We start from the raw sequence: 15,559 nt of genomic DNA, 5'->3' as shown, positions 1-15,559 counted from the left end.
AAAAAAAAAAAAACACCGAGCTCCTCTGTCCAGCTCATGGGAGCACCCATTTTATTTTATAGAATGAGGAGTTGCCTGATTCCAGAATTGAAAATAAAAACCAGTTAAGATCTTAACTAGGCCGGGCGCAGTGGCTCATGCCTGTAATCCCAGCACTTTGGGAGGCTGCGGCGGGTGGATCACGAGGTCAAGAGATGGTGACCATCTTGGTCAACATGGTGATACCCCATCTCTACTAAAAATACAAAAATTAACTGGGCGTGGTGGTACGCGCCTGTAGACCCAGCTACTTGGGAGGCTGAGGCAGGAGAATTGCTTGAACCCTGGAGGCAGAGTTTGCAGTGAGCCAAGATCGCGCCACTGCACTCCAGCCCGGTGACAGAGCGAGATGCTGTCTCAAAAACAAACAAACAAAAGATCTTAACTAAATGTATTCTTTTGTCCTGATACTTTACTTACATTTACCAGTTAATTATGAGATATAATTAAAGCTGGCGATAACGGACAGGGCAAGGTTTCAGTGCACACAGAGCTTCCACGGCCCTCTGGGTGAACCACCCTCCCACCACCTCCATGTCTTCAGCAATCCAGAAGTCCACCAAATCTCTCATTCAATGGTCTCACTCTGTCACCCAGGCTTGGAGGGCAGTGGTGCCTGGGTCACTGCAACCTTCACCTCCTGGGCTCAAACGATCCTCCTGCCTCAGCCTCCCAAGTAGCTGGGAGTACATGCACGCACCACCATACCCAGCTAATTTTTGTATTTTTTGTAGAGATGGGATTTCACTGTGTTGGCCAGACTGGTCTCGAACTCCTGACCTCAAACCATCCACCCACATCAGCCTCCCAGAGTGCTAGGATTACAGGCATGAGCCACTGCATCTGGCCTCATTCAAGGGATTTTTTTTTTTTTTTTTTTTTTGAGATGGAGTTTCACTCCTGTTTGCCCAGTTTGAAGTGCAATGGCACGTTCTCAACTCATCACCATCTCTGCCTCCCAGGTTCAAGCCATTCTCCTGCCTCAGTTTCCCGAATAGCTGGGATTACAGGCATGTGCCACCACGCCGAGCTAATGTTGTACTTTTAGTAGAGATGGGGTTTCACCATGTTGGCCAGGCTAGTCTTGAACTCCTGACCTCAGGTGATCCGCCTGCCTCAGCCTCCCAAAGTGCTGGGATTACAGGCGTGAGCCACCGCACCAGCCTCAAAGGATTTTATAGCACTTAAGTCTCCAGTCCTCTCTCCACCTTTGCTGGAGGTTTGGTGATTGGGCTGAAGTTCCCGCCCTCTAATCCTCTAATCACTTGGTCTGTCGGTGACTTGCTCCCCTCTTAGGTATTTAGGGGCCCCACACTAAGTCACCTCAGAAGCATAAACTCAGGTGTTATCAAAGGAGTTCACTATGAATAACAAAAGACACTCCTGTAGCTCATGGCATTCCCAAAGATATTCAGAGCTTTTATGACAGGAACCCAGGACAAAGACAAGTGTATTTTGTATTTCACATTATGCCATAGTATATAATAAAAAGCTCTAAGTAAGAGAAGGAAATTCAGGTCAATCTAAAGTTGAAACCTATATACTTTTTAAAGTTTTTTTTTTTTTTTTGAGACAGAGTTTCGCTCTTGTTACCCAGGCTGGAGTGCAATGGTGCGATTTTGGCTCACCGCAACTTCCACCTCCTGGGTTCAAGCAATTCTCCTGCCTCAGCCTCCCGAGTAGCTGGGACTACAGGTGTGTGCCACCATGCCCACCTAATTTTTGTATTTTTTTTTTTTTTTTAGTAGACACAGGGTTTCACCATGTTGACCATGGATGGTCTCGATCTCTTGACCTTGTGATCCACCCGCCTTGGCCTCCCAAAGTGTTGGGATTACAGGCGTGAGCCCCCGCTCCCGGCCTACTTTTTATAGTTAAATGTATTGAAGTGTAAAGTAAATACAAGGCTGGGCGCAGTGGCTCACACCTGTAATCCCAACACTTTGGGAGGCCAAGGTGGGCATATCTCCTGAGGTCAGGAGTTCCACACCATCCCAGCCAAACATGGTGAAATCCCAGCTCTACTAAAAAATACAAAAATTAGCTGGGCGTGATGGCAGGCAATTGTAATCCCAGCTACTTGGGAAGCGGAGGCAGGAGAATCACTTGAAACCGGGAGGCAGAGCTTACAGTAGGTTAAGATCGTGTCACTGTACTCCAGCTTGGTCGACAGAGCAAGACTCTGTCTCAAAAACAAACAAACAAAAGTAAATACAGGCCAGATGTGGTGGCTCACACCTATAATCCCAGCACTTTGAGAGGCTGAGGCAGGTGGATCACCTGAGGTCAGCAGTTCGAGGCCAGCCTGGCGAACGTGGTAAAACCCCATCGCTACTAAAAATACAGAAATAGCCAGGTGTTATGGCGCACACCTGTAATCCCAGCTACTCGAGAGGCTGAGGCACAAGAATCACTTGAACCTGGGAAGCAGAGGTTGCAGTGAGCCGAGATTGCGCCATTGCACTCCAACCTGAATGAGATTGTCTCAAAAAAAAAAGTAAATACAGTTAAATTCATTCTGTAGGTGTGCAATAATGTACACAATAATGTAAACACTGCTACAGCCAAAAAGATATAGAACGTTTCCATCACCCGGAAAAGGCTCCCCCGTGTCACTTTGTATTCTTATCCAAAACACCACAGGATATCAATTTGTAAAGGTCTTTCTCTTCAAAGAGGGAAAGGGGAGGTTGGGTTTTATGCCTCCCAGGGTCTGTATTATACAAGAAACTCATATTCAGCAGGTTTTGGGGGAAGCTGTACATAATTATGGGGGTGTTGACCGCATGTGCAATGGGTGAACATATAGGTAACATACATCCCCCATGCTTACTTTGGGGCAAGGTTGTGTGAGATGCATTTGAACTAGATCAACTCCATCTTGTTTAGGGGCTGGGTAAAATGAGGCTGAGATTGATATAGGGGTTAAGAAGAATTTACTTAAGCAGACAGTGAGGGCACACAAGTCTTCCGTAAGGTTTTCTTTTAAATTAAAAGCAGCCCCAAATCACTTTCCTTTCTCGGCCTCCCAAAGTGCTGGCATTACAGGCATGAGCCACAGCGCCCAGCCAGAGACCAGGTCTCTTAAAACAAACAAAAACCCCTAAATACTGACAGTGTCATCTATGGACCAGGATATAACCCACATTAAAATGATGGTTCGTGAGGGTTGGCAGGAGTACAGTGTATGTCATCCAAAAACATAACAAATGTGTGATCCAATTATAATAGCAATTATGGGAGAAGCTGTCAGTGACTGATGAGTTATAAAAAAGAAAACTCAATTTTACACAGGCTTTTCAAAAGATCATAACCCTGCTATGGGAGGTGGGAGTCCTCTAGACACCAAAAACGTGGAGTGGAGAGAAATCTCCATGTTGAGGTCCAGATTAAACATCTCCCATCAAAGTGGAACTTGTGAAACGTCCTAAGACACGTAAGGCCGTCCCAGGGGCCCTGACAATAAAAGGTTTCCAGACACGAGAGGAATTACTCTGGGAGGACCTTTCACATTGAAGCTGTGCAGTAGGAAATGTGTAATTTGGCATCTGGTTCATCCATTCGTTTCTCATTGGTGTGGTTCATCTGGGCTTGCAAAGGTCAGACATCTGCCCTTTCCCCTCTCCCTCTCGCCCAGGACACACCCACATGTGGATCCTTGTTTAAAGAAGAAAGTCCTAGCCCTGGGCTTTCAGTGCGGTGGATGTTATCAGGCCTGGGTTTGCATCCTGTTTTTTCACCATGACAAGTCATATGTGCCCTTAAGCATTCCTGCTCTCGGTCCAAGCTTCCTGCGTGAGAATACTGCGGTCCTGCTTTCAGGCAGTGTGAATGACCACCAATCGCTAGCTGCTGTGACACCCACTGTCCCTCGAGAGCGCCCTAGCTGGGCCCCACTGCACCGGAGGCCGCGCCTGCTCCAGCGGGCACAGGCCCCTCCCACAGGCATGCGCCGGAGCCGGTGCTGGTGCCGACCTAACGCGGGGCGCTGTCACCGCCCAGCGAGGCCTCTGCGGGTGCGGGGGTCGCTGCAGGGCCGGGCCACCTGCCGAGGAGCTCGGGCTGCGCAAGAATCGGATCCCGGAAGCCCCGCGCGCCGCCCGCCATGAGCGGCTCCCTGCGGCCGGGCCCCAGCCGCTGGCGGCAGGCGGCCAGCGTCCTGCTGGCGGCTGGCTGGACGCGCCCGGGGACCGCCACCCAGCCTTCGCCCCCGCCGCCCGCCGAGGGCTTCCGGCTGCTGCTCCTGCAGCGCTCCGGGCGACAAGGCTTCATGCCGGGCGCGCACGTCTTCCCAGGCGGAGTGCTGGACGCGGCCGACCGCTCGGCGGACTGGCTGGGTCTCTTCGCGCCGCACCACGGGCCGCCGCGCTTCGGCCTGGGCCCGGCGCCGGTCCGCCGCGCTTCCTTCCCGTCGCTGCCCGACGTCGCCGGCGACGGCCACGCCGACGCCACCTGGACGCTGCCTGAGGACGTCGCCTTCCGCATCTGCGCGGTGCGCGAGGCCTTCGAGGAGGCGGGCGTGCTGCTGCTGCGGCCCAGGACTTCCCCGCCGGACCCGGCGTCCGGGCCCGGCCTAGCCCTCGAGCCGCCGCCCGGCCTGGCCGCCTGGCGCGCCCGCGTGCGCCGGGACCCGAGCCACTTCCTGCGGCTGTGCGAGCACCTGGACTGCACGCCCGACATCTGGGCGCTGCACGACTGGAGCGGCTGGCTCACCCCTTTCTGGCGCGGCGGTAGTCGCCGTTTCGACACGGCCTTCTTCCTGTGCTGCCTGCGCGAGCCGCCGCCCGTCTACCCCGACTTGGCAGAGGTGGTGGGCTGCCAGGTAGGGTCTACTCACGGCCGGGATGGGGACCCCGGGGACGTGAGAGGGAGGGGTCCGCCAGGCGGCCCAGGCCTTCCCTCCAGGCGTCCCAGGCCTTCTAGGGACCCCCCCCCGCATAGGCCGAGCCCAGAGACGTTAATCAGCCAGGAACGCTTGGATGGGCAGGAAACTCTCACCCCACTAGACCACAGACCACCTTGGTGAAGCATTCTCTGCTTTCCCTGTCTTTGGGGTCTCAAGGCCTGGAGCCTGTCTCTCCACGTGGTTCCTCCAGCGGGGCCACTGCGGAGACCCAGCCAGCTCTGCAGAGCACTGATCAGACACCAGACTCTGTCCTAAGCACTTGTATTTGTCTAGACATACTTCATCTCCACAGCCGTTTAATTTGGTTTTCGTGGAGAGCAGACTTAATAGGATTTCAATCTTACTTTTTTTTTTTTTTTTTTGGTACAGATAGCGGTCTTGTCTCTCAGTGTTGCCCAGGCTGGTCTCCAGCTTCTGGGCTCAAGTGATTCTCCAATCTCAGCTTCCCGGATGGCTGGGGCCACAGGCACCTGCAACCACTCTTCACTAATTTTTTGTTTATTTATTTGTTTGTTTGTTTTGTAGAGACCAGATCTCACTACGTTGCTCAGGCAGGTCTTGAACTCCTGGTCTCAAGCGACTGTCCAGCCTCAGCCTCCCAAAGTCTTGGGGATTATTGGCATACGCTACGGTGCTTGGCCAGTTTAAGTCTTTTAAAATTTACTGCCTAGTACAGTGACTGACACCTATAATCTCAGGTTTTTGGAAGAGCAAGGCCGGAGGATCGATTGAGCTCAGTAGCTCAAGACCTGTCTGGACTGTAACATACTAAGACCTCATATCTACAAAAGATTTTTAAAATTGGCTGGGTGTGGTGGTATGTGCTTGTGGTTCCTGTTACTGAGGAAGCTGAGGTGGGAGGATCACTTGAGCCTGGGAGGTTGAGGCTGCAGCGAGTCATGATCACACCACTGCACTTCAGTCTGGATGACAGAGTGAGACCTGTCTCAAAAAAAAAAATAATAATTGAGACATGTTGTTTTTTTTTTTGAGACGGAGTTTCGCCCTTGTTTCCCAGGCTGGAGTGCAATGGCGCGATCTCGGCTCACCGCAACCTCCGCCTCCTGGGGTCAGGCAGTTCTCCTGCCCCAGCCTCCTGAGTAGCTGGGATTACAGGCACGTGCCACCATGCCCAGCTAATTTTTTGCACTTTTAGTAGAGACGGGGTTTCACCATGTTGACCAGGATGGTCTCGATCTCTCGACCTCGTGATCCACCCGCCTCGGCCTCCCAAAGTGCTGGGATTACAGGCTTGAGCCACCGCGCCCGGCCAATTGAGACATGTTTTATGGCCATGAATATAGTCTGTCTTGGCGAATGTTCCCTTTGCATCTAAGAAGAATATGAATTGTTCCATAGCATCTTGCAAGTTTTTTTTTTTTTTTTTTTTTTGAGACAGAGTCTTGCTTTGTGGTCCAGGCTGGAGTACAGTGGCGTGATACTGGCTCACTGCAACCTCACCTCCCTGCCTCAGCCTCCTTAGTAGCTGGGATTACAGGTGTCCACCACCATGCCCAACTAACTTTTGTATTTTTAGTAGAGATGGGGTTTCACCATGTTGGTGAGGCTGGTCTCAAACTCCTGACCTCAGGTGATCCACCTGCCTGGGCCTCCCAAAGTGTTGGGATTACAGGCGTGAGCCACCATGCGCAGCCAATGTTGCAGGTCTTCTACATCATTTCCTTATTTCATCAGATCCTGAGAGCAGAATGGGGACATCTTCAACTGATAATTGTGGATCTGTCTTTTTCACCTTTTAGTTTTATCAGATTTGGCTTCATGTATTTTGAAGCTCCCATGTAAGGTACTAACTGCATCCACATTTAGGACTTTTTTTTTTTTGAGACGGAGTTTCTCTCTTGTTACCCAGGCTGGAGTGCAATGGCACAATCTCGGCTCACCGCAACCTCCGCCTCCTGGGTTCAGGCAATTCTCCTGCCTCAGCCTCCTGAGTAGCTGGGATTACAGGCACGCGCCACCATGCCGAGCTAATTTTTGTATTTTTAGTAGAGACGGGGTTTCACCATGTTGACGAGGATGGTCTCGATCTCTTGACCTTGTGATCCACCCGCCTCGGCCTCCCAAAGTGCTGGGATTACAGGCGTGAGCCACCGTGCCCAGTCCACATTTAGGACTTTTAAAACTTCATGGATTAACTTTGATGATTATGAAATAGCCTTCTTTATTCCTAGTAATAATCTTTATTCTGAAATCTGAAGTTTACTCTGTTTGAGATTAATATAGCTATTCTGACTTTCTTTTGATTCATGTTAGTATATTTTTCCATCCTTTTAAACTATTTGTGTCTCTATACTTAAAGTGTGTTTCTGGCTTGACACAGTGGCTCATGCCTGTAATCCCAACACTTTGGGAGGCCAAGGAGGGCAGATCACCTGAGGTCAGGAATTTGAGACCAGCCCAGCAACATAATGAAACCCCATCTCTATTAAAAATACAAAAATTAGCCTAGTAGAAAGGGGAGAATCTCCTGAACTTAGGAGGCGGAGGTTGCAGGGAGCCAGGATCATTCCAGCCTCCTGGGTGACAGAGCGAGACTCCATCTCAAAAAAAAAAAAAAAAAAAGAGGCCAGGCACGGTGGCTCTTGCCTGTAATCCCAGCACTTTTGGAGGCTGAGGTGGGCGGATCATGACGTCAAGAGATCGAGACCATCCTGACCAACATGGTGAAAACCCGTCTGTACTAAAAAATACAAAAAATTAGCTGGGCGTGGTGGTGCAGGCTTGAAATCCCAGCTACTCAGGCTGAGGCGGAAGAATCACTTGAACCAGGAGGTGGAGGTTGCAGTTAGCCAAGATCACGCTGCTGCATTCCAGTCTGGAGATAGAGCTAGACCCCGTCTCAAAAAAAAATAAATTAATTAAATTAAAAATAATCGGGCCGGGCGCGGTGGCTCAAGCCTGTAATCCCAGCACTTTGGGAGGCCAAGGCAAGTGGATCACGAGGTCAAGAGATCGAGACCATCCTGGTCAACGTGGTGAAATCCCGTCTCTACTAAAAATACAAAAAATTAGCTCGGCATGGTGGCGCGTGCCTGTAATCCCAGCTACTCAGGAGGCTGAGGCAGGAGAATTGCCTGAACCCAGGAGGCGGAGGTTGCGGTGAGCTGAGATCGCGCCATTGCACTGCAGCCTGGGTAACAAGAGCGAAACTCCACCTCAAAATAAATAAATAAATAAATAAATAAATAAATAAATAAATAAATAAATAAAACATTTGTTTCTTATAGGTAGTATATAGTCTTGCTTTTTATGCAGTATAAAAACTTTTGCTTTTTATTTGGAGTGTTTATTTACATTTGTTATTGTGAATAAGGTTAAATTCAAATCTACCATCTTGCTGCTCATTTTTTGTTCTCATCTATTTGGACTGTTTTTCCTATGACTGTTTTATTTCCATTATTAACTTATTAACTATATCTCTTTGTAATTGCTCTAACATTTGCAATATACATGTTTCATTACATTTATAGTTAGAACCTTTCGACATTATACTTGTTTTTTTCCCTTCTGTCTTTTATGCTATTGTTGTCAGACATCTGACTTTTATTATAAACTCTACACTCTGATTATTTTTGCTTTAGACTATCAGGGTTGTTTTTTTTTAGACACAATTTTACTCCTGTTGCCCAAGCTGGAGTGCAATGGCGCCATCTGGGCTCACCACAACCTCCGCTTCCTGGGTTCAAGTGATTCTCCTGCCTCAGCCTCCCAAGTAGCTGGGACTACAGCATGCACCAGCACACCCGGCTAATTTTTTGTATTTTTAGTAGAGGTGGGGTTTCTCCATGTTGGTCAGGCTGGTCTCAAACTCCCGACCTCAGGTTATCCACCCGCCTCAGCCTTCCAAAGTGCTGGGATTATAGGCATGAACCCCTGCCCCTGGCCTAGATCATCAATCTTAATGAGAAAAAATGTCTTATGTTTATCTGCATATTTACTTTTTTTTTTTTTTTTTGAGACGGAGTTTCTCTCTTGTTGCCCAGGCTGCAGTGCAATGGTGTGATCTCGGCTCACCGCAACCTCCGCCTCCTGGGTTCAGGCAATTCTCCTGCCTCAGCCCCCTGAGTAGCTGGGATTACGGGCACGCGCCACCATGCCCAGCTAATTTTTTGTATTTTTAGTAGAGACGGGGTTTCACCATGTTGACCAGGATGCTGTCGATCTCTTGACCTCGTGATCCACCCGCCTCGGCCTCCCAAAGTGCTGGGATTACAGGCTTGAGCCACCGCGCCCGGCTGTTCTAGTTTATTATAAATTATTGTTAATCTCTTACTGGGCCTAATTTTTCAGTTAAACTTTATCATAGGTGTGTTTGTGTAGGAAGGGCATAGTTGGTATAAGGCTCAGCTCTTCTTTAGCTTCAGGCATCCACTAGGGATCTGGAAAAGTATTTGTCTGCCTAAGGGGAGACTTCCATACGCTGCTTCCCAAATTCTGCTGTGTGGGCTTCCCAAACTTCAAGCTGTGTCTCAAACCAGTGAAAATCCCAGGCTCTGATTAGACTCTTGCTCTCTGGGTTGCAGTCTGGAAATTCCCTTTAAGCAGTAACCCTGGCCGTGGTAGGACTCGCCTCCCACCACAGCCTCCCAGGTGGCTGGGATTACAGGTGTGGGCCACTGCACTCAGCAGTAAAGCATTGCATTTGAAACAGTGCTTTGCTAGTAAGAAGTAACCAGTAAGTGGTAAGGTATTGTAACCTGTGTTCTGTACTAACCTAAGCAGATTGGATTAAGTGGGTTGATGCCTGCCATTTAACCCTTTGTCTTTGTTGTTATCACTGAACTCATATGGTTGCCTTGGAAATAACAGAGAGAGGTTGGGTGGTCCTTTGAGGCCCAGAGCTCTGTTTTTCAAATGCAGTTTTGGCCAACTGCAGAATGATTAGGGGACTTGCTGAACTCTTAGATTGCTGGGTACATACGAGGGCCCTGGGAATGTGAAGGCTTCATGGGCTTCTCAGTCAATATTTAAGCAAGACAAGCTTGCAAACCTTTGACCTACAGTCATCCAAAGCAGAAATCAATTCCAAATCCCAGGGTTTGTGGGTGAGAATCGGTTTCTCCTAGGTGTATAAGTGGAGATTTAGTAAACCAACTAAAGAACAACACTTTGAGGTTATTGCATAGCCATTGAATCAGCTCTTTATCTAAATGTCTACGGAAGGCAGGCTCAGGAAGAAGAGGAGGTTGTAGAATGAAGCCACTGAAGTTTACTGGGCAAACACTGCCTGGCTGAAACCCTACCAAGTTATTACTCTCTCAGCTGTAGGCTGAGTCATGCCTGGTGGCTTCCTGAAATCTGTTGCTCCTGATGCTTCACCACCGTTGTACCACGTGGCATACATCACAGAGCATTTTGGTTGCTGAAGTCCGCGTAGGGCCTACGAGAGCTTTGTGGTATCCATCGTCATATTCTCAGGATCTAGCCAAATACTCATTTCCCGGAGAAATGAACAGGCACCACATCCTCAATCTACTGTGATGAGTATACCCTTCAGAGTCTTTCTTCTTTCAGCAGTGACCAGAACCACCTTGTCCTCTCTGCATCTCCCACCTTTTATGCTGAACAGCTGACCCAGGTCAAGCCTCAGGAGTCTGCCCTATTTTCTTTACTAGTTCTGAGGATCAGTGTCCCGATAAGTAACCTCTTAAGAGGATCAACCCAGCTTTCTTCACTGAATCCTGTCATGTTGTCAGAGGGATCTCGCAGGGCACATTAAGGAATTCATTTTACACTTTCAATTCTACCTTAGGTACTGGTCTAATTAGCTCAAGCCTCACACTGTCTGTGGCATACACCTTAGGAAACCCTGCCTTTGTCTTTCACAGTGGTCATCTCCATCAGAGGCGACTGAAAGTTTCTTATCAAAAGAAATTTGGTTGGCACCCCCACAGTTCTATGAAGTGAGAAGACTTGCAAACTTCGCCTCTCTCTCTGACTTGCACAGATTTTGCTTGGATCGTGCATTAGAAGGACTGGAAAGGTGGCTGCCGATCACCTTGTTAACTGCTGATGGGGCGCTCCAGATTTTACCAGGTAAATCAGTGAAGCCTCAGTGCTTTCGTTAGTATTCACATTCAGTGCCCTGGGCTGCATGGCGGTATTGCCCAACAGAAACAGGAATTAACAGCCTGTGTTTTATAGTCTAGAGAGTATTAGCTAGAGAAGATCAAATATCCATGTTACTTATAACCAGAAATTCTGCATGTCATATACATATACATATATTTATATTAGTATATTTCCTAGACATTGACAAAGGTCTTTCTCATGTAATGTCTCACTTTTTTGCATTTTAAGTTTGAATTATGAGAACTCATAAGTTGTCACCTAATTTGAATTAGGGAGCTTGTTGATGGTCAGTTGCTGTGGGGTGAGAACATGATGGAGTTTTCATAGCAGTGGCAGTTTAGAGTAGGGCTTTGAGACCTGTTGTCATGGCTGCCTGCTTAGTTCCTGCAAATAGCGGTAAGATTTGTGACTCAGGGCCAGGCGCAGTGGCTCACACCCAGCACTTTGTGAGGCCAAGGCAGGTGGGTCACTTAAGGTCAGGAGTTTAAGACCAGCCTGGCCAACATGGTGAAACTGTCTCAACTAAACATACAAAAATACGTTAGCCAGGCATGGTGGCACATGCCTGTAATCCCTGCTACTCAGGAGGCCGAGGCAGGAAAATCGCTTGAACCCAGGAGGTGGAGGTTGCAGTGAGACAAGATCATGCCACTGCACTCCAGCCTGGGTAATAGAGTGAGATTCTTTCTGTCTCAAAAAAACAAACAAAAAAAACAAGTTACTCAACCTACAGGGGGAAAATTTAGCAGTTTTGATGGAATTTCTCTAAATTAACCTGAAGGTAATCGATCAGAATAGCCGACTTTGAAACACCAAAAGTATGTGGATATCAAGGCCAACCTTAATATCAATATTGAATAGAATAAAGAGAGTCATGAACTAGTATAAAAGTTACAGTTCACAGTGAAAACATTCCAGTCACAGATGTTTATGAGCCTAAAGAAAACTCTTGGCTGGGGAGTTGTGAAGGGATATTAAAAACACAAGAAAGAGACGGACGCGGTAGCTCACGCCTGTAATCCCAGCACTTTGGGAGGCCAAGGTGGGCAAATCATTTCAGGTCAGGAGTTCGAGACCAGCCTGGTCAACACGGTGAAACCTGTCTCTACTAACAATATAGAAGTAAGCCAGGCATGGTGGTGGGCACCTGTAATCCCAGCTATTCGTGAAACTGAGGCATGAGAATCGCTCAAGCCCGGGAGGCGGAGGTTGCAGTGAGCCCCAATTGCGCTACTGCAGTCTAACCTGGGCAACAGAGTGAGACTCCATCTCAAAAAAAAAAAAAAAAATTAAAAAGACAAAAAAAACCCACATAAAAGAAATACTGATTTAACAGCTATCTCAGTTCCAAACATATGAAATAGATCAAAATAAATACTGATTGGTATGTCACTAATATATCAGAGTGATTTAAACAATAATACTAGAAAGAATTAAAATTGTATCCATTTTGCCATGATGAAAAATAATTTTGTATTTAAAAATCAATTTTTTTCCTTTTTCAGGTGATGAGCTATACTTAGAAGATTCAGACTTTTTTGAAAATCTCATGTCTACTGAAAAAAAGACTGAAGAAATCATGAAGGAAGGCAAGCAATTTCACCGGATAGTGATACACAGTCGCCATCTTTATGACATCCATGTGACTGTTCAGTCAAAGTATAAACACGTTTATCCTAAGAACTCTGTACTAAGAAAGAGCCATTTGTAGGGTGCTCAAGCTTGTTTGTAAACTGGATTACTTGAAGTCCTCATGAGTAATGAGGATTGAATTTCACTTGCTGAAAACTTAAGGAAGTTTGTGCCTCTAAAAGTTATTGTAGGCCAGGTGCAGTGGTTCACGCCTGTAATCCCAGCACTTTGGGAGGCCGAAACAGGTGGATCATGAGGTCAGGAGTTTGAGACCAGCCTGAACAACACGACGAAACCCCGTCTTTACTAAAAATACAAAAATTAGCTGGGCGTGGTGGCGCATGCCTGTAATCCCAGCTACTCGGAGGCTGACACAGGAGAATCACTTGAACCCGGGAGGCGGAGTTTGCAGTGAGCTGAGATGGCACCATTGCTCTCTAGCCTGAGTGACAGAACGAGACTCCATCTCAAAAGATAAAATAAAAAAGTTACTGTAATGCAGTATTTCTTTTTTATTTTTATTTTTTATTTTGAGACAGAGTCTCACTCTTGCCTAGAGCCCAGGCTGGAGTTCCGTGGCTCAAACTCGGCTTACCACAACCTCCACCTCATGGATTCAAGCGATTCTCATGCCTCAGCCTCTTGAGTAGCTGGGACTACAGGTGTGTGCCACCACGACCGGCTAATTTTTGTATTTTTAGTAGAGACAGAGTTTCACCATGTTGGCCAGGCTGGTCTCGAACTCCTGACCTCAGGTGATCTGCTTGCCTCGGCCTCCCAAAATGCTGGGATTACAGGCATGAGCCACCGCACCCAGCATGGTGTTTCTTATGTCACGTGTTTCAGGGTGATTTCTTGCTTATTTTATTCTTTAAACCTTACAGTATGCCACATATATGAAGTTTATAAAGTATTAATGACCTTGTTAACCAAAACAAGAACATAATTCCACAAGGGTTCCTACTTCTGTATTATTATTTCAAAAATTTAAATAACATGTTTTGCTGCTGTTACGGTTCTTGCTGTCCACTGTATTAGCGCCTTCCCTCATGTGCTTTGGAGGTTGATGAATTTGTGAGACTTTCTGCTGGAATTACTTTAAGGGTGGTTTATTAGATGGTGAAAAGCAGACTGAGACACCTATCAAGTGACCATGTCATTGTTTTCTTGCTATGTTTTTAGCTTAATGATTAAGATACAATTCTTTTTAAAATGAAATGGCATTAGTTACTGTGTTTCCCAAATCAAAAGTCTATTTTTGTTAACATTTTATTTTATTGTATTTTTTTGAGACAAAATCTCACTCTGTCACCCAGGCTGGAGTGCAGTATGGCAATCTCAGCTCACTGCAGCCTCCGCCTCCTAATATTCCTGCCTCAGCCTCCAGAGTAGCTGGGATTACAGGCGCCAGCTACCACGCCCAGCTAATTTTGATTTTTGAGATGGACTTGCTCTGTCGCCAGGTTGGAGTGCAGTGGCGCGATCTTGGCTCACTGCAACCTCCACCTCCTGGTTCAAGTGATTGCCCTGCCTCAGCCTCCCCAGTAGCTGGGACTACGGGCGCATGCCACAACACCTGGCTAATTTTTTAAAAAATTTTTATATTTTAGTTGAGACGGGGTTTCACCATGTTGGCCAGGATGGTCTCAATCTCCTGACTTCATGATCCACCTGCCTCAGTCTCCCAATATGCTGGGATTACACATGTGAGCCACCGTGCCCAGCCTAATTTTTGTATTTTTTTTTTTTTTTGAGATGGAGTTTTGCTCTTGTTACCCAGGCTGGTGTGCAATGGCGTGATCTCGGCTCACCGCAACCTCCGCCTCCTGGGTTGAGGCAATTCTCCTGCCTCAGCCTCCTGAATAGCTGGGATTACAGGCACGCTCCTCCATGCCCAGCTAATTTTTTGTATTTTAAGTAGAGACGGGGTTTCACCATGTTGACCAGGATGGTCTCGGTCTCTCGACCTTGTGATCCACCCGCCTCGGCCTCCCAAAGTGCTGGGATTACAGGCTTGAGCCACCGGGCCCGGCCCTAATTTTTGTATTTTTAGTAGAGATGGAGTTTGACCATATTGCCCAGGCTGGTCTCGAACTCCTGACCTCAGGTGATCCACCTGCCTCGGCCTCCCAAAGTGCTGGGATTACAGGTGTGAGCCACCTCGTCTGGCCCAGTTAACATTTTAAAGAAACACAAAGCCATAACAAAAATCCATCATTGTTTGTGTCCCGGAGTGTTAATGAATGTAAAGAGGTTAGAAATGTAGTGTTTGATTAATGATACTAATTTTTACTATGTTTAATATGAGTAATTTTTCATCATCTTTAAAGAGGAATACTGTTTATTGATTAAAGGTGAGAAATGATCGTTAAGACCTTTGACTGTATTATGCATTGTACAACTGATCTCATTTTTCATGAAATGCCTTAATTTTCTTACTATAACATAAAGACAATGATGAATAAAGTTTATGTGCATTATTTAATCCTGATTAGAGAACTGCATCTAGAGCAGCCGGCCTCAGCCTGGGCACTTTTGCCCTAGGGAACATTTGGCTATGTTTGGAAACATTTTTGGTTGTTGAGACTGGGGACAGAGTAGGTGAGGTGGGGCAGTATGCTACTACCATCTATCTAGTCGGGGGAGGCCAGGGATGCGGCTGAACAGCCTGCAATGCACATCTCACCACCCACAGCAAAGAATTACCTGATCAAGGGTGAGACACCCGATGGAAAGTAAAATCTATTTTTCCTCAATCAATGGTTCCAATATGCAAATTTTGAGAACCACAGATACTATGATTCTGTCTGCTTTTTGAATCTACGAAAATGGGAAATTATGTTCCATTTAAAAAAAAAATTGGCTGGGCACAATGGCTCATGCCTACAA

General features: G+C 47.1%; 1 protein-coding gene across 1 annotated transcript; it reads left to right on the top strand.

Moving 5' to 3' along the window:
* Positions 1–3,970: 3,970 nt before the first annotated feature.
* On the top strand, positions 3,971–15,357 carry NUDT19 (nudix hydrolase 19). The gene is made up of 3 exons (XM_039466151.2): positions 3,971–4,861; positions 10,795–11,002; positions 12,544–15,357. The coding sequence occupies exons 1-3, from the start codon at positions 4,145–4,147 to the stop codon at positions 12,747–12,749; spliced, it is 1,131 nt and encodes a 376-aa protein (XP_039322085.2). The 5' UTR covers positions 3,971–4,144; the 3' UTR covers positions 12,750–15,357.
* The last annotated feature ends 202 nt before the right edge of the window (positions 15,358–15,559 follow it).

Source organism: Saimiri boliviensis, chromosome 14 (assembly GCF_048565385.1).
Source record: "Saimiri boliviensis isolate mSaiBol1 chromosome 14, mSaiBol1.pri, whole genome shotgun sequence".
Taxonomy (NCBI): domain Eukaryota; kingdom Metazoa; phylum Chordata; class Mammalia; order Primates; family Cebidae; genus Saimiri; species Saimiri boliviensis.
This window is presented reverse-complemented; position numbering and strand designations above follow the sequence as displayed.

Excerpts from the sequence above, each read along its gene's own strand:
- NUDT19 (XM_039466151.2), top strand. The coding sequence starts at position 4,145 with ATGAGCGGCTCCCTGCGGCCGGGCCCCAGCCGCTGGCGGCAGGCGGCC. Across the intron at positions 4,862-10,794 it reads CAGAGGTGGTGGGCTGCCAG|TGGTCATCTCCATCAGAGGC; the intron begins GTAGGGTCTACT and ends TGTCTTTCACAG. Across the intron at positions 11,003-12,543 it reads GGCGCTCCAGATTTTACCAG|GTGATGAGCTATACTTAGAA; the intron begins GTAAATCAGTGA and ends TTCCTTTTTCAG.